This window comes from Capra hircus, chromosome 9 (assembly GCF_001704415.2).
Source record: "Capra hircus breed San Clemente chromosome 9, ASM170441v1, whole genome shotgun sequence".
NCBI lineage: Eukaryota > Metazoa > Chordata > Mammalia > Artiodactyla > Bovidae > Capra > Capra hircus.
Genome location: NC_030816.1, coordinates 23,800,187 through 23,816,290, shown reverse-complemented (window position 1 = coordinate 23,816,290; position 16,104 = coordinate 23,800,187). Strand labels below are relative to the sequence as shown.

Here is a 16,104-nt window from a genome sequence, read left to right as displayed (position 1 = left end):
TTGATAAAATGGCATAGTCATTAAAATTATGAGAGAGCTCTATATTTATTAACAATGCTATCCTTGGAAAAAAATTTTTTAAGAAAAAAGCAGTTTAAAGTATGTATGATAGAATACCTGTTTTGGTAAAAATATGCATGACTGTTAATGGAAAAATATGTATGAATATATGTTTATAACTAGGAAAATAATTTCCTCTCAGGTTGGCAGATATGTATATATATTTGGCTGATCTGCATAGCATGTAGGATCTCAGTTCCCCAACCAGGGTCCAACCTATGCCTCCTCCACTGGGAGCATAGAGTCTTGACCACTGGACCTCCATGGAAGTCCCATTGAAGTCCCTAGATATTTGTTTTTATATTTTATATATTACTATATTTTCTGTTTTTAGAATGATGAAAAGTATTACTTTATAGTCAAAAACACTAGTTTAAAAGAATATGTAGTGTTGCTCTTAAAGAAAATATTTTTAAATTACTCAAAATCTCATCACCTATAACTATGTAAATACCTTTTTATATCATTTGTATTGGTTAGCTAATGTTTTGTTACAAACTACTTCAAAACTTGGTGCCTTAAAATGCTAATTTATTATTATAGCACCTGAGTCTGTTGGGCTGCTTGATCTAGACTAAGTTTGCCAACGTTATGGGCTGAATCGTGTTCTCCAAAACTTCATAGTTTGAAATCCTAATCCCTAGTACCTCAGAATGTGACTGTATTTGGAGACACTGCCTTTAAAGAATTAATCAAGTTAAAATTAGGTCATTATGGCAGGCCCTATTCCAATTCCGTTGGTGTCCTAACAAGAAGAGATTTGGACATAGACATACACAGAGAGAGAACACCATGCCAGCTTGAAGACTCATCTAAAAGGCCAGAAGAGAGAAATCAACCCTACCAGTCCCTAATTGCAGACTTCCAGCCCCTAGAACTCTGGGAAAATAACTTTACGTTGTTTACACAGCCTGGTCTATGGTACTTTGTTGTGACAGTCCTAAAAAGTAACATAGCAGATATGAGCCGGGCTCTGGGTACAAGTGAACTGGGAGCTCTGCTCTGGGCTGTGTTTGACAAGTTGCCTGGGGCAACTTACCTTCCACGTCTAAATTCCTATTTCTGGGACCTGTTGCTAACGCTGGGCATGTTGCACCCAGGGATGGGAGGAACACAAGAGAGAAAGCGGAAAAATCTTCTGAGGCCTAGTCTTGGAGCTAGCAAACTACTGACTGCTTCGTTCTATTAACCAAAGCAATTCAAATGACTAAGCCCAGGGTAGAGAAAGAACTCAATCTAATTAAGTCAGTTAGAGGCATGCCTGCTGTGGGAGAGAATGGAAAAGAGATCTAGCAAAGTGTGGACATGGAGGAGAGAAAGTGAGGGAGGAGCGACTGGGGCCAATAATGTTACTACCTTAGATGTCCACACAAGCTTACACTGCGGGTCTTTCATCATACGTGCTTAGTCGCTCAGTCCTGTCCGACTCTTTGCTACCCCATGGGCTGTAGCCCGCCAGGCTCCTCTGTCCATGAGGATTCTCCAGGGAACAGTACTAGAGTGGGTTGCCATGCCCTCTTCCAGGGGATCTTGCCAACCCAGGGATCGAACCCAGGTCTCCTGCATTGCAGGCTGGTTCTTTACCGTCTGAGCCACTATGGAAGCCCTGACACCATATGCTTACTATATGCTACATATTTCTAATTTTACTTACATTTAATCTTCTTCTACCTTTTCAATAGGATTGATAATTTAAAATTTCATTGGATGCAAAATATATCACATTAAATTTTTTTAATTAAAAAATTAAGAATTAGTCAATAAAATTAACACATAAATGAACCAATATAAAAGTCTAATCCAAATGGAAAGCTACAGCACAGTATAATTTTTCATACATTGGGAGTACTCAATATACATTTATTGAATAGAGTCTATACAAATTTATTTTGAATGTGCAAACTGTTGCTAAAACCACACATTCAAAATGTGAGAACTGTCATTTGTTGAAACAAACAAAAATAACAAAACAAAAAAATACATGCAAAAATACTGAGACAATATTGACTGTAAAAGGTTATAATTTGGTATCCACCATCATTTTTCTAGTTAGAAACATGTGGGAGTATTTTATGGATTTAAAACTTTTTGATTCACTTGGAAGGAAGGTTGGCTAAAAGTTAGCCATTTAAGAAAACTATGATTCTGTTTTTGCACTTCAAAAACACTTCTATGTTTGTGTAAAAGGAATGCAAGAAAACATCAAGAATTTTGTTTTCTGAAGAGTGATAAACCTCATTTTCCTAAGAGGATCAAAAGATGAAAAATCTTTATTGACGTTTCCTTCCTAAGAGAAATTAAATCTTGGCTCCAAGTTCATTTTCCAAATCAGGAAGAAGTTTTTTCTTAGGATAGCATTGAACTTGAGACGTAGGGAAAAAAAATATTTTCCAATGGTTAATTATTCTTATAATTTGGTTCTAAAACATTACCATTATACATATTTCTAAAAAGATTTTAGTGTCTTATGTAATCAGTAATGCAGTCACTTTTAAAACATGTGGAAATTGCAGAGCTAACTAGCGGACATATATTTATTACATTTGGTACATGCCCATACTCCAGGGATAGCTAAATGTGTGTATAGTACTCCTTTGTCTCCTCTTAGAAACCCTTCCAGAGCTCTGTTATGAATTATATTGTGTAAATATGTCCACATTCAGTTTCGGGAGAGTTATTCCCAAGCCGGTTTCAAACTGAACACATGTTGCATCTGTTTTCTGTTTGTGAATACTCAATGCTTGGCACTTAAATTGGGATATTTTTCTTTGGAATGAAATAATTTCAAATATTTGCCTAATCAAAACATCAGTTTCCTTTTGCAGTTTCCATCCTGGATTGCTGGTAGGTTTCCCAGACCAGGTCTCCTGTGCAATGGAGAGGGACCCAGCTCCTCTTGGTGGGGAGGGGAACAGAGGAGAGAGCAGGCCGATACCCAGACCACTGGCTTGTCCCTTCAGCACGTCCTGTGCCTCTCCAGATCCCACCTGACCTGAGGGCTTGTTTTCAAGTATTCTGGAAGGTTTTAACTGTCTCATTTTCTTCTAATAATGTATCATCTTTTTTTTTTCTCTGAAAACTTTAATGGGTGCAGAAAAATTTTCCCTTCAGCTAAAGTTCTATGAAGCCAATGGAACCTCAGGTCTCGCCTCTGCCAGATTCAATCAAAAGTTTTTTGGGACCTTGATTTTGGGGGTATATGTGTTTAAGAGAAATTAAGCTGGTGGGAGGGTAGAGTGTGGGATAGTGTGGGTTGAAGCAGAAAGAAGATGGAGGGAAGTAAAGCAAACCAGGAGGCTGTTGCTGTTGTTCATAGGGAAAATGAGGAAGTTACAGCAGTAGAATGGAAAGAAAATAGCCTGTGCTCCTGGGGAAACCACAGCCTTCAGAGTTAAAAAGGACTGGCTTTGAATCAGAGCTCAATCATGTATGAGCTCTGTGACCCCAAGCAAGATACTCAGCCTCGCTAAACCTTAGTTTCTCTGCTTAGAAAATGAATGTGAACTAACATACATAATTCTTGTGAGGACTAAATTATAGTTTTTAAAATGCCTAGTATATAATGTTAATGTATGATTTTTAAATAGACACAAGTGAAAGCTATTATGAAGGAAGAAACAAAGGCCAGTGGATTGAATATAGGAAATGGAAAGAGGAATATATTCAAAGATCAGAAAGTGTCCAGCCAGTCGACACATTTCTCTAATTTACTGACCGCAGGACATCTTTTTCCCCCCCACAAGAAACTAATTAGCCAATGAGTTGATTAATTATGGAATAACGGCAGTAAATAACTCAAATTAAGTACTAATAGTGGCAGAGACCAGACTCCAATTTTGATCTTTTGCTCCCCTTCTTCCTTTTCTTTACCTTCTCTTTCTGAAAAAAAAAAAAAAAAAAAAAGATTTGAAAAATTTATTAGGCAGGGCAGAGTCAAGAAAATTACCCACACCTCCAGGAGCCTTGAAGTGGATTGTCAGAATCTGAGCAGACTGAAGTGTGTCCACACAGCGCTGAGCAACTCTTGTGCTCCTCAGGGGACTGACTGAGGTCACTCAGGGCACTCACAGGGCCCGAGCTGGGCCACTCTTTCCACTTCTCACATGTACGAGCTCTTCTCTGCTGCAGGACACTAGGCATGCTGCCTTCTCTGTCTGGAGTCTGTAATACCTAACTCCTCACTAGGACATTTTCTATTTATTCTTGACTTATTTTTAAATTCAATTTAATTTTCATTCTATACTGAAGTATAGTTGATTTACAAAGCTGTTCCTTCCTTTTTTTTGGGGGGGGGGCGCGGTGGGGGCTGCTCTGGGTCTTTGCAGCATGCAGGCTTCCCTAGTTCAAGGGTTTAATTGCCCTGCAGCATGTGGCATCTTAGCTCCCTGACTAGGGATTAAGCCTGCTTCCCCTGCCTTCGGAGGCAGATTCTTCACCACCAGCTAAGTCCCTCGTAATCATTCTTTAGCTCCCAATGAAAAGTTACTTTCTTAGATAGACATTCCTGACAGCCTCTGTCCCTCACTTCCCAATCTATTTCCTCATATTCTTTTTATGCCACACCTTTTTCTGTTGTATATAGCACTGACCATAATCATAACCACACTTGTTGGCTTATCTAATGCTGCTGCTTCTTTCATGAGACTAGAAGGTAGATTAGATTAGATTTAGGGCCAGTACTGTGAACGCTACAAGGAATATTCAGAAGAGAGCCTAACAGAAACATGTACATTTTTTTTTGGAGGCAAAATTCACATAACATACAATTGAGTGATTTAAAGCAAAAAATTTAGCAGCATTTAGTGCATTTGCAATGTTGTACCACCATCACTTCTATCTAGTTCTAGAACATTTTCATCACATCCAAAGGAAATCTCATACCCATTAAGCACTTACTTCCAAATTCCCCCTCTACCCTGCTGCTGCTGCTAAGTCACTTCAGTCGTGTCCGACTCTGTGCGACCCCATAGACGGCAGCCCACTAGGCTCCTCTGTCCCTGGGATTCTCCAGGCAAGAACACTGGAGTGGGTTGCCATTTCCTTCTTCAATGCATGAAAGTGAAAAGTGAAAGTGAAGTAGCTCAGCTGTGCCCGACTTTTAGCAGCCCCATGGACTGGAGCCTACCAGGCTCCTCCGTCCATGGGATTTTCCAGGCAAGAGTACTGGGGTGGGGTGCCATTGCCTACTCCACCCCTCTACCCTAGTAACCACTAATTTGCACTATCTAACAATTTACCTATTCTTGATATTTCATATAAATGGAATCATATGATCTGTGATCCTGTGTATCAGGCTTTCACTCAGTGTAATGTTTTCAGGGTTCATCCACATTGTATTAGTACTGCATTCCTATAATATTTCACTATATATATATTTATATACACACACACAATAGAGACTAATATATATAATACACACACACACACACATATATAAATATATTTGTCTGTAGTTTTTTTCTTATATCTTCATCCCGCTTTGGTATCAGGGAAAGATTGGGTTCAAAGGATGAGCTAGTGTGCTCCTTCCCCTTCTACTTTTTGGAAGAGTTTGAGAAGTATCGGCATTAATTCTTCTTTAAATGTTTGGTGGGATTTGCCAGTGAAATCATCTGGTTCTGGACTTTTCTTTGTAGGGAGGTTGGGTTGTTGTTGTTTTTGAACTGATTCAATCCCCTTTTATTTGCTATATCTATTGAGATTTTCTAAGTCAGATTTGATAATTTGTGTATTTCTAGGAATTTCTCCATACCTTCTAGTTTACTAAATTGCTGGCATATGATTCTTCATAGTATTCTCTTATAATCCTCTTTATTTCTGTAAGTTTGCTAGCAACGTCTGCACTTACATTGCTGATTTTAGTTATTTATGCATTCTCTTTCTCTTAGTCAGCTGAGTTAAAACTGTCAGTTTTGTTGGCCTTTTCAAATTTGTTGTGTATATATGAATCTACAGATAAGAATCTAACAAGCTCAATGCTCTCCAAGAATTATAAGCATGAGGAGATCTATCAGTTCAGTTCAGTTCAGTCACTCAGTCGTGTCTGACTCTTTGTGACCCCATGAATCGCAGCACACCAGGCCTCTCTGTCCATCACCAACTCGCAGAGTTCACTCAGACTCACGTCCATCGAGTCAGTGATGCCATCCAGCCATCTCATCCTCTGTCGTCCCCTTCTCCTCTTGCCCCCAATCCCTCCCAGCATCAGAGTCTTTTCCAATGAGTCAACTCTTCGCATGAGGTGGTCAAAGTACTGGAGTTTCAGCTTTAGCATCATTCCTTCCAAAGAAATCCCAGGGCTGATCTCCTTCAGAATGGACTGGTTGGATCTCCTTGCAGGCCAATGGGTCTCACAGTTCAGACTTCAGGCTTTTATTTTCTCAGGGTGTCAGCTCAGGTCTTCCATTTCTGAGCCCAGAGCCAATCTGGTCCAGCTTTCGTAGAGGGCAAACCTCTTCTGTTGGGGTGGAGGACATGGGTGCCTGCTGGGCTTCTCAGGCTAGGGAGATCAAGCTGATCCTCTTGAAGACATCACAATCTTCCCATTTTCATTCTCATTCAGCACTGCAGCTTTCAGTGAGGCTTCCCATTCTAAGCCTTTCTGGAGTTCACTGCTTCCTGACTTTTATTCTTGTAGGAGTTGGTTCCAGTCACCACTTTCCGTAACTTTTCAAAATGATCATTTTTCTGTTTTTTGCTGTGGTATCCACTTCCATTCTCCTTTTGGAGTTAGTTTTTGCTCCTTTTAATATATTATTGGGCTTTCCAGGTGGTGCTAGTGATAAAGAATCTACCTGCCAATGCAGGAGATACAGAGATGCAGATTCAATTTCTAAGTCAAGAAGATCCCTTGGAGGAGGAAATGGCACCCCACTCCAGTATTCTTACTTGCTGAATCCCAAGGACAGAGGAGCCAGGCAGGCTACAGTCCATGGGGTTGCAGAGTGGGACATGATTGAGAATCTGAGAAACAAAAAAATATATTAGTGGTTTTAAGAAGGACCAGAGACAATTTCCTATTTAACCTTTATATCTATCTGAAATTAATATTATTTCCATTTTATAAATGAGAAAACTGAGGCTCAGAGCTTGGGAAACTTGTCCAAGGCCACAAAAATAGTAAGTAGCCATCTTTATACTACCTTATACAGCTTTGCTGCTGCTGCTGCTGCTGCTGCTTCTAAGTCGCTTCAGTCGTGTCCGACTCTGTGCGACCCCATAGACAGCAGCCCACCAGGCTCCCCCGTCCCTGGGATTCTCCAGGCAAGAACACTGGAGTGGGTTGCCATTTCCTTCTCCAATGCATGAAAGTGAAAAGTGAAAGTGAAGTCGCTCAGTCGTGTCTGACTCTTCGCGACCCCATGGACTGCAGCCTACCAGGCTCCTCCATCCATGGGATTTTTCCAGGCAAGAGTACTGGAGTGGGGTGCCATCACCTTCTCCGTTATACAGCTTTACTAAGCATTAAGTAGTTACAGCTACTCCAATGTCACCTGGCTTCAGCAAGTGTTTTAAAACAAGTTTTGTTACTACTCTATTACAAAGAATAGCTCGTGTCAGGGTCCTTTGGGAAGATCAGGCCAGTTATGAGTCTATTTCCTCTCAGTTCCAAACAGACCCTTTATTGCCTGCACCACAATACTAGAGTTGATTTTTATACTTCTACTTTGCCAGCTGTCACAGTACCAAGCTGTCAATAAAAGGCGCTGGAGGAGGAGGAGCCTCTCTGGTTCCAGTGTGCTCCTGTCTGCGGGTTCTTGCAGCGTGAATGGCTCTTCTGGCACCTGGCTCCTGCATCACCAATCAGTTCTCTGGCACTTGGACCCATCACACAGTGAGCAGCAGCATCTCCCTACCACCTTAGAAGGAGCCTTTCTAGCACCTGTTGGAGGGTGGATTCCCAGCAAGTTCCACCCATGCAATCCCCAGTGACTTCTCCGCCAGCCAGAGAGCCGCAGATGTGTCCTCTCCAGAATCTGGGTCTCAGTCTTGGGTCAGGGGGTGGGCTCATCTTGGGATACTCTCAGGGCCAATGGCCTCTCCTTATATCTGTTCTTTCATACCTTTTTTTTCCCCCTTTAACAGTCTCCTTAGTTTTCACTGAAGAATCCTTCATTAGTCCAATCTTGTTATAATTAATGATTATATAAGACTTTTCATGTTCAAATTACATTGTGCTTTTCTCTCATGATTAGGCTCTGGCACAGGCAATCTTTGGTCTCTGTAACTTTTTTGAGAGGGGCATAAATTGTAGGTGACTTAAAAAAAGAGTTAGTTTGTCTGTGCTGGGTCTAGATTTGCTGCACAGGCTTTGCTCTAGTTGAGGCAGGCGGGGGCTGCTCTCTAGCTGTGGAGCACGGGCTTCTCACTGAGGTGGCTTTGTTACGGAGCACAGGTTCTAGGGTGCACAGGTTTCAGTAACTGGCACATGGGTTCAGCAGCTGCACCTCCTGGGCTCTAGATCAAAGGCTCAATAGTTGTGGCTCACAGGCCTGTGCTCTGCAGCACATGGGATCTTCCCAGGCCAGGGATCAAACCCACGTCTCCTGCATTGGTAGGCGGATTCTCTACCACTGAGCCACCAGGGAAGGCCCTGTTTTTGTGACTTTTATATTTTTCCAATAGCAATTTTTGGTATAATGAACTGATACAAATTTTAAAAATTAACCTTTATGGGTAAATGTTTAGGTATGAGGGAAAGACTGCTGTTAAAAAAGAATTGATAGTAATATATTATATTCAATGACCAATAAATACATTGCATACCTATTATTTAAAAAAACAGAAAGACATACTGTTAATTTTGGACTTGAAAGATCTTTCAGCCAGAGATGGCAAAAGTTTCATATTTAATGCCATCTCTAATAGGAAAAGGAGTAAGTCAAGGCTGTATGTTGTCACCCTGCTTATTTAACTTATATGCAGAGTACATCATGAGAAACGCTGGACTGGAAGACACACAAGCTGGAATCAAGATTGCTGGGAGAAATATCAATAACCTCAGATATGCAGGTGACACCACCCTTATGGCAGAAAGTGAAGAGGAACTCAAAAGCCTCTTGATGAAAGTGAAAGAGGAGAGTGAAAAAGTTGCCTTAAAGCTCAACATTCAGAAAACGAAGATCATGGCATCTGGTCTCATCACTTTATGGGAAATAGATAGGGAAACAGTGGAAACAGTGTCAGACTTTATTTTTTGGGGCTCCAAAATCACTGCAGATGGTGACTGCAGCCATGAAATTAAAAGACGCTTACTCCTTGGAAGGAAAGTTATGACCAACCTAGATAGCATATTGAAAAGCAGAGACATTACTCTGCCAACTAAGGTCTGTCTAGTCAAGGCTATGGCTTTTCCTGTGGTCATGTATGGATGTGAGAGTTGGACTGTGAAGAAAGCTGAGCGCCGAAGAATTGATGCTTTTGAAGTGTGGTGTTGGAGAAGACTCTTGAGTCCCTTGGACTGCAAGATCCAACCAGTCCATTCTGAAGGAGATCAGCCCTGGGATTTCTTTGGAAGGGATGATGCTAAAGCTGAAACTCCAGTACTTTGGCCACCTCATGCGGAGAGTTGACTCATTGGAAAAGACTCTGATGCTGGGAGGGATTGGGGGAAGGAGGAGAAGAGGGCAACAGAGGATGGGATGGCTGGATGGCATCACTGACTCGATGGATGTGAGTCTGAGTGAACTCCGGGAGTTGGTGATGGACAGGAAGGCCTGGTGTGCTGAGATTCTTGGGGTCGCAAAGAGTCGCACACGACTGAGCGACTGAACTGAACTGATTAACTGTAATGGCTATATGGGTTGAGAAGGATTTTAAGGCCAGAAAACAAAGATCAATTTGTAATATTAACCCCAAGTAAAAGAAGAGACATGATGGAAAAGCAAGGTATTTGTCAACTGTTACCTGACCAGTTTCACAGATTAGTAAACCGAGGCATAGCAATTTACATCACAAGGCCAAAACAATAAAGTAAATAATATTTCAATAAATAATGTAAAGCTGGGGCCTACTCCACATTTGTGATTTGTAGTGCACTGCTCTTTACCTGCTGCTCTCTAAGTGGTGATGGCACTTTGAACAGGCCAAGTAAGAAGCACAAAAAAGGCTAGAGATGAGGCTGTTCACCATGAAATAACTTTTAGGATCTGTGGTGCATATCTGGAAGTTCAGAGTTATTGCCCATCATATTTAGAAATAGATCTGAGATAAAATGAACTTACAATGTTAACTCTAGAAAGACAATGGCATTGAGTCATTAAGAAACCCCAATGCTTTACTATTTACTTCAAGATCTCTCAGATGTTGAGATTCCCAAAACGTACTCACCATCTAAAAGGAATAGCACAGAAATTGCACCTAAGCCTAGTACATGTAAACATTATACAACTAAATATGTCTAAAAATAATATACTTTTTAAAATTCACCAAAGAGATTTGCAAGTGATTAATGGGGAAGAGGATAGCTAGTAATAGTTTGAACTTCAGATTGTAGAGAAAAATTTTTTCCTGGAAGATACTGTATGTCCACATCAGGTGGATCCTATGGAAATTAGAATTCAGCCCATTTCAGACCACTTCTGAAAGGCTGATGAGATGTAGGTCTTCCTTTCTTGTACCTGGAAGGCTGTTATCTACCAAAGGAGCACACTAGGGTGCCCTTAACATGTCAGTCCCACCTCGAATTCAATCAAAGGTGACCCACGTTTGAACTTTCCGGCTAGACTACAGAATAAGCAGATTTTTGAAGTGTTTCTCACCTAGGGACACAGCAAAAATGCAATTAAAAAAGGCAAAAGGAGAAACACTTGTCTCTTAAGTCAAACATTCAGTTTACTAGTTGCCAGAATGCAGTGACCTTTTGTTGGTATTTGTTTACTGAAAAACTTTTCCTGCCTAACAGGCAATTACTGTATAGGAAGGTCACCCTCGAAATGTTGATTTCTGAAGAAACAAAAAAGATAACTAAGTTATAGAATACAGAAGAAAAGCCAGAAGCTTCTGATTTACCAATAGAACCAAAATTCAAAACTTGAGATTAGTCTTAGATTTCAATCATTACTTTGTTGAACTCACTCTCAAACACATACCATCATTTACAAAAAGGGCCTGGAAAAAAAATTCACCAATCCAGAATTTTACTATTCATGTTATTTTACAAGTAAATGTATATGTACATATTTTATCAACATTTGGAGTAAACATTAAGAGCAAATAACAACTTAGTCAAGTTCAGTTCTCCTTTATCTTATTCCACCAGGATTTACTAATATCCTAATCATAACACTTCAAAGTTTCATAATTTCAAAGATCAAAGAGGTTAGGTACTTAGTTTAGTAACAAATCTTGTGGAACTACTTCATATGCAGTCCAGTGTCCCTGCATATGAACTTCACTATGCTGAACTACATTTTTTAGAATCAAATTTCATCCCTCTTTTTCTATTGTGTATTTTAAATGATTCCATTCCCAACCAAAACAGAAAACTACTCTGGCTCTAATATTCCTTTCCATTCTACTTTTGACTAGAAAAGTCACAAATAACATTTACTATCAGATACACTCTACTGTCTTATGGATGTAAAGCTCAGGAATTAGTATTATAATTGTTCTACCTAAAGAAAAACCCCAATCAGTAAACTACACTGTAGCTTAATTCAAATGGTATGGAGTCCAACACTGCATTCAAAAGAACTTCTTAATGATGTTACTCAGCTTGTTCAATGGACCATCAAGCTACAGGAGAAAATGCACAAAAAAATGGAAAAAAAAAAATTTAAACAATGGAATATCTGCCATCTTGTGGCAAATTGGAGGAAATGCAGCAACTGTTGAGTAGCTTCTTTATATTGTAACCCTTCTGAGGATTATTTCTTCACATTAACATTGCTACTCATGTAAACAGACAGTAACAATTTAATAGCTTCATTTTTTTCCATAATCCATTCACAACAATTTTGCTTGACAGATTACTGTCCAGTGAATTAATTGCAGGGACACTAGGATCCCCCTAAATTAACCAAATGTTAATAGATTCCTTGCTGAAACTAGTTTTCAAAAGATTGTTTACCTATCCACCATGGCCTAGTATTTTGATACTAGTAGACATCAAACTCAAACACAAGGCTCAGAAGCAATTCATTTGATGTCTAAATAACACTTGAAGATTTAAGACTTCCCTCACAATTCTGGTCCTATCTATCTCTGTTTACCTGACATAACAGTAGTAAACAGCATTAACTGCATCAACTCAATCTCCAACAACCTTAATGAGTGAGGACTACTAGTATTTTCCTCATTTTAAGTTAAGAAGCAATTAAGACACGGAGAAGTTAGTAACTTGCACAAGATTGTGAAGATGGATCTTAAACTATCAAAAATTATTGATAGCATACAAATTGAAGTTTTCTCATAAAACCTTGAAAATCCATGTCATTTATATCACAAAACAGTAAGAAATGTTATAAATCCCGGTATCAGAGAAGCTTCAGTAGTAATTTTTACTGAAGTCATATCAGAGGATGAAAGTCAATTACTCCACTCTTAAGAACCTCAAAGCATCTCCTATTGACAGAATGCTAGTAGCACTGGTTATTATTCTATCTTATAGTACTAGTGGAATTTGGAAGCTTTCATCCATGCCGTAAGGAAATGAGAAAAATTGAGGAAACAGCAGTATCTTCCTCAAGTAAAGAGCTTCTCCACTCCCCAAGTTGAGGTCTGTTTTAAAGTGCCATTTTAAAAACTGAAATCATAGTGACTACTCCTATCAGGACCATATGATTCTCCCAGAAGACTCTGTTAGGACTTGCAGCCACAAGGTAAATCTTCCTTCTCCAGGGAAGAAATGAAACTAAGATAGTCACTATTGTCCCAGAAACACTGAACTGCATGAATCGGCAAGTCATCACAAAAGACAACTTGAAAAAAAGGAAATGAAAGCTGTAAGGATGTGTAAAATTTCCATCCCTTTGACCAGAAATTATGTTTATATTTTTAATTAAAAATTACATTAAAAAACTGAATAAAAATTACCTCAATAGATGCAGAAAATGCTTTTTATAAAATTCAACATCCAGCTAATCTGACCCTTCTCATAGAAAGCATACAACTTCTTTTTATTCAATTGCCCATTATCCCAATACCACTCAAGGAATAATCTCTTCATCAATCTGAATTATTATTCAATATTGTTCCAAATGTATTAGGGTATTTATCTTGACATCTTATGATCTTTTTCACTATATACCAGAACCATAGCTTCTTTATATTTTTTATTTTTAAGAATTTTTGTTACTGCTCTTGTAAATAGGACCTTACTTTTTCTGGCAAATCTGGCTCTGTTTTTGTATATTACCAGTTGCTGTTTTCTGTGTATTAATGTACCAAGTCACCTTGCTGAACTTTCATGTTTCATATTATTCTCTTGAGGCTTTAGTTTTATATAGACACTTCTATTTGTAAATAGTAAAACAAAACCTAAGTGTAACCAAGGAGGTTCACTACACTATTGAAACAAATTTTTGGTATGTCCTTTTAATGGAACCTTAATACAGAGGAATTAAAATGAGCTGTACTTGTTCAATAGGGTTAATCAAAATGTAAAGAAGCAAGTTACGCAAGTGTACATGTGCAATACCACTGTGTTTCACAAACACTAAATGTATGTAACTATTTCACGAAAGAAGGACTGAATTCCATAATTCCTACCACCACAAGGGTTTGAATGCTGACAGATATGCAGCAAGAGTGAAAACAGGCGTAAGGGATGGTTACTTCTGAACAGTCGTAAGGGAATCAAATGACAAAGTGGATAAGGAAGGCTTCAACTTCTGTGTAAATTTATTTAAAGAAAAAAAGAGTTGGAACCAACGTGGCAAAAGTGAAATATCTGTTAAATACAGGTGAGAACGGCTGCTCATTACTAAAGTGCAGGCGCTTTTGTAAATGCTGAAGTATTCAACAGGAGCTTTTAGGGAAATATTTTTGACTGATCTACTGTCCAAATTTTTACATCAAAATAGTCAATTTGGCCCAGCAAAAAGATTTCATTGATTTTGGCAAGTTTCTAAAATGTTTTGCTTTCTCCTTTGCATATCTTAGTAGCAGAAATTACCCCGTTGTCTGCTTCCTACCATTAAAGTGTGAGCTGTGGGAGCAGGCATTTTCCCATTATGTTCAGTTGTACGCTCAAAACCTTAAAGTGGGTAGACATTCAATAAATTAATGATAAATGACTTTTAAGTGTTTATTTCTTTCGTTTGGAAGCCTGGGTATAATAGTGGAACCTGGGTACCATGAATATGCAGTACAAGAACCAGGTTTTGTCTAAACAGCAGGTTTTATTTTAGCCTTGACATAAACACAGGAAAGTTCTATTCAAACACACCATACAATTCTTTGTCTACTTGGTATATAGTAGGGGTTGGCAAAAGAGTCCCACAGAGCTCAGTATGGAAGCTATAGTTTCCTTTTCTGACTATAGATTTCTTCTTTCAACTCAGAATCGATTACCAGTTTTTGAGAATCTTTGGTTCAGCTCAAAGCTAATTTCTATATCTCAACTGCATAGCTTGTATCATTAATCTAAGATAAATTATGATTATCAGATATTAACCTTCACCAATATTGGCTGGTTAACCTACAGAGGACAAGATGGTGGAACTCCTATTAGAGTAAGAAATAATAATTACTGTAACACAGTATTTTCCTAAACAAACAGTTTATGGATATCTTTGAAGTTGTAATCAGTATCTTTCACCTTTAGGGTATTCTATTTTTCTACAGAAACGGTCACGTTACTAGCCTATGAAATTAGATTTCATGTTGTAATAAACAGACAAAAGACAATCAAAGTACAATTTTTTAATAAAGATAATTACAAAAGATGGAAAAATCAGCTCAGAAAGGCCAATTACTTCTTTAATAGATCAGTTTTTTGACATAATAACACATCAATTTTAAATACTATCACGTAAAGCATGGTGGAGAAAAGAAATTTTGCTTCATAATTAGAAAACTCACAATAAAACTTGCCAAGAAAAACAAAAACAAAGCCATTTTGAAAATAAATACAGTCCATGCCAAAGTAGTATAAAATGAAGCCAGAAGTCTTCAAAAAGAAAAAAACATTTTTCTTCCCAATATTTTCTCACATTTTTATGGTTTCTGAAAGTGGTGAGACTCAAATTCAAGGATTGCTGAGCTGTTCTGATTTGGCTCTGTTAAAAGAGGCAATATGAAATATTAAAAATTGCACAATCTCAGTTTAAATGCAATGACCGATAGATCAGTCCTATGGTTCCCACCAAGAAACATGTAAGCTGGTAGTGCCTTGAGTTTTTGGAGCACTGACTGCCTTGATCTTTTGAGTGGTTTTACAACCCATTCCAAGTCATTCTATGAAGGCTAACACAAAATTATGTGTGGCCAAGCATCTACATGCTTTCTGACAATGCAAAGATCAATTATGGTCTTTTAAAAAGTATGTTATACTGGCCCAGTGAGTCTTAAATTTACCTGTCTTATAACACCAAAAAAATCATGTATATAGAAATAAGAGCACCATGAAAGATGATGAGTGTCTATATAAAAGTTAACAGCAAAACAAGGCTTAGATAAATTATGTTCAAGAATATAAACTGATCTATTTTAATACATTCAGTTAACACTGATTATTATTAGCTTTTGTAATTTTTTAAGGCATGCTACATAAATGAAAAACGAGCAAGTAAATAAAATTTAAGCTAATGGTTAAGATACATATATACTATCTTACCCACCATACTAAAATTCAGAGCATCTAATAACAACCTACTGATGATATTCCAGGTTCATTTTAGTACTTCTCAAAGAATATATGTATACCCACCCCAACCCCAGTAAATATACTCATTATTTTTATAGCATATAAAAATTACTAGAAAAAGCATACAGCTTACCCTTTGGTATCTGTTTTTTCACCACTATTATCCTTGGATTTATCTTCCTCCTTAACATCTAAAAACAAAAATTGGGAAGAGATTAACACCTATTTTGAAATAT

General features: G+C 38.3%; 1 protein-coding gene across 1 annotated transcript in view; it reads right to left on the bottom strand.

Moving 5' to 3' along the window:
• Window positions 14,911-16,104, bottom strand: part of HDAC2 (histone deacetylase 2) — a 33,782-nt gene continuing 32,588 nt past the window's right edge. The window contains exons 13-14 of the mRNA XM_018053045.1: window positions 16,002-16,059; window positions 14,911-15,281 (exon numbers count right to left, since the gene is read on the bottom strand). Coding sequence (XP_017908534.1) covers window positions 15,251-15,281; window positions 16,002-16,059 — 89 coding nt within the window. The 3' untranslated portion in view covers window positions 14,911-15,250. The remainder of the gene's footprint in view (window positions 15,282-16,001; window positions 16,060-16,104) is intronic.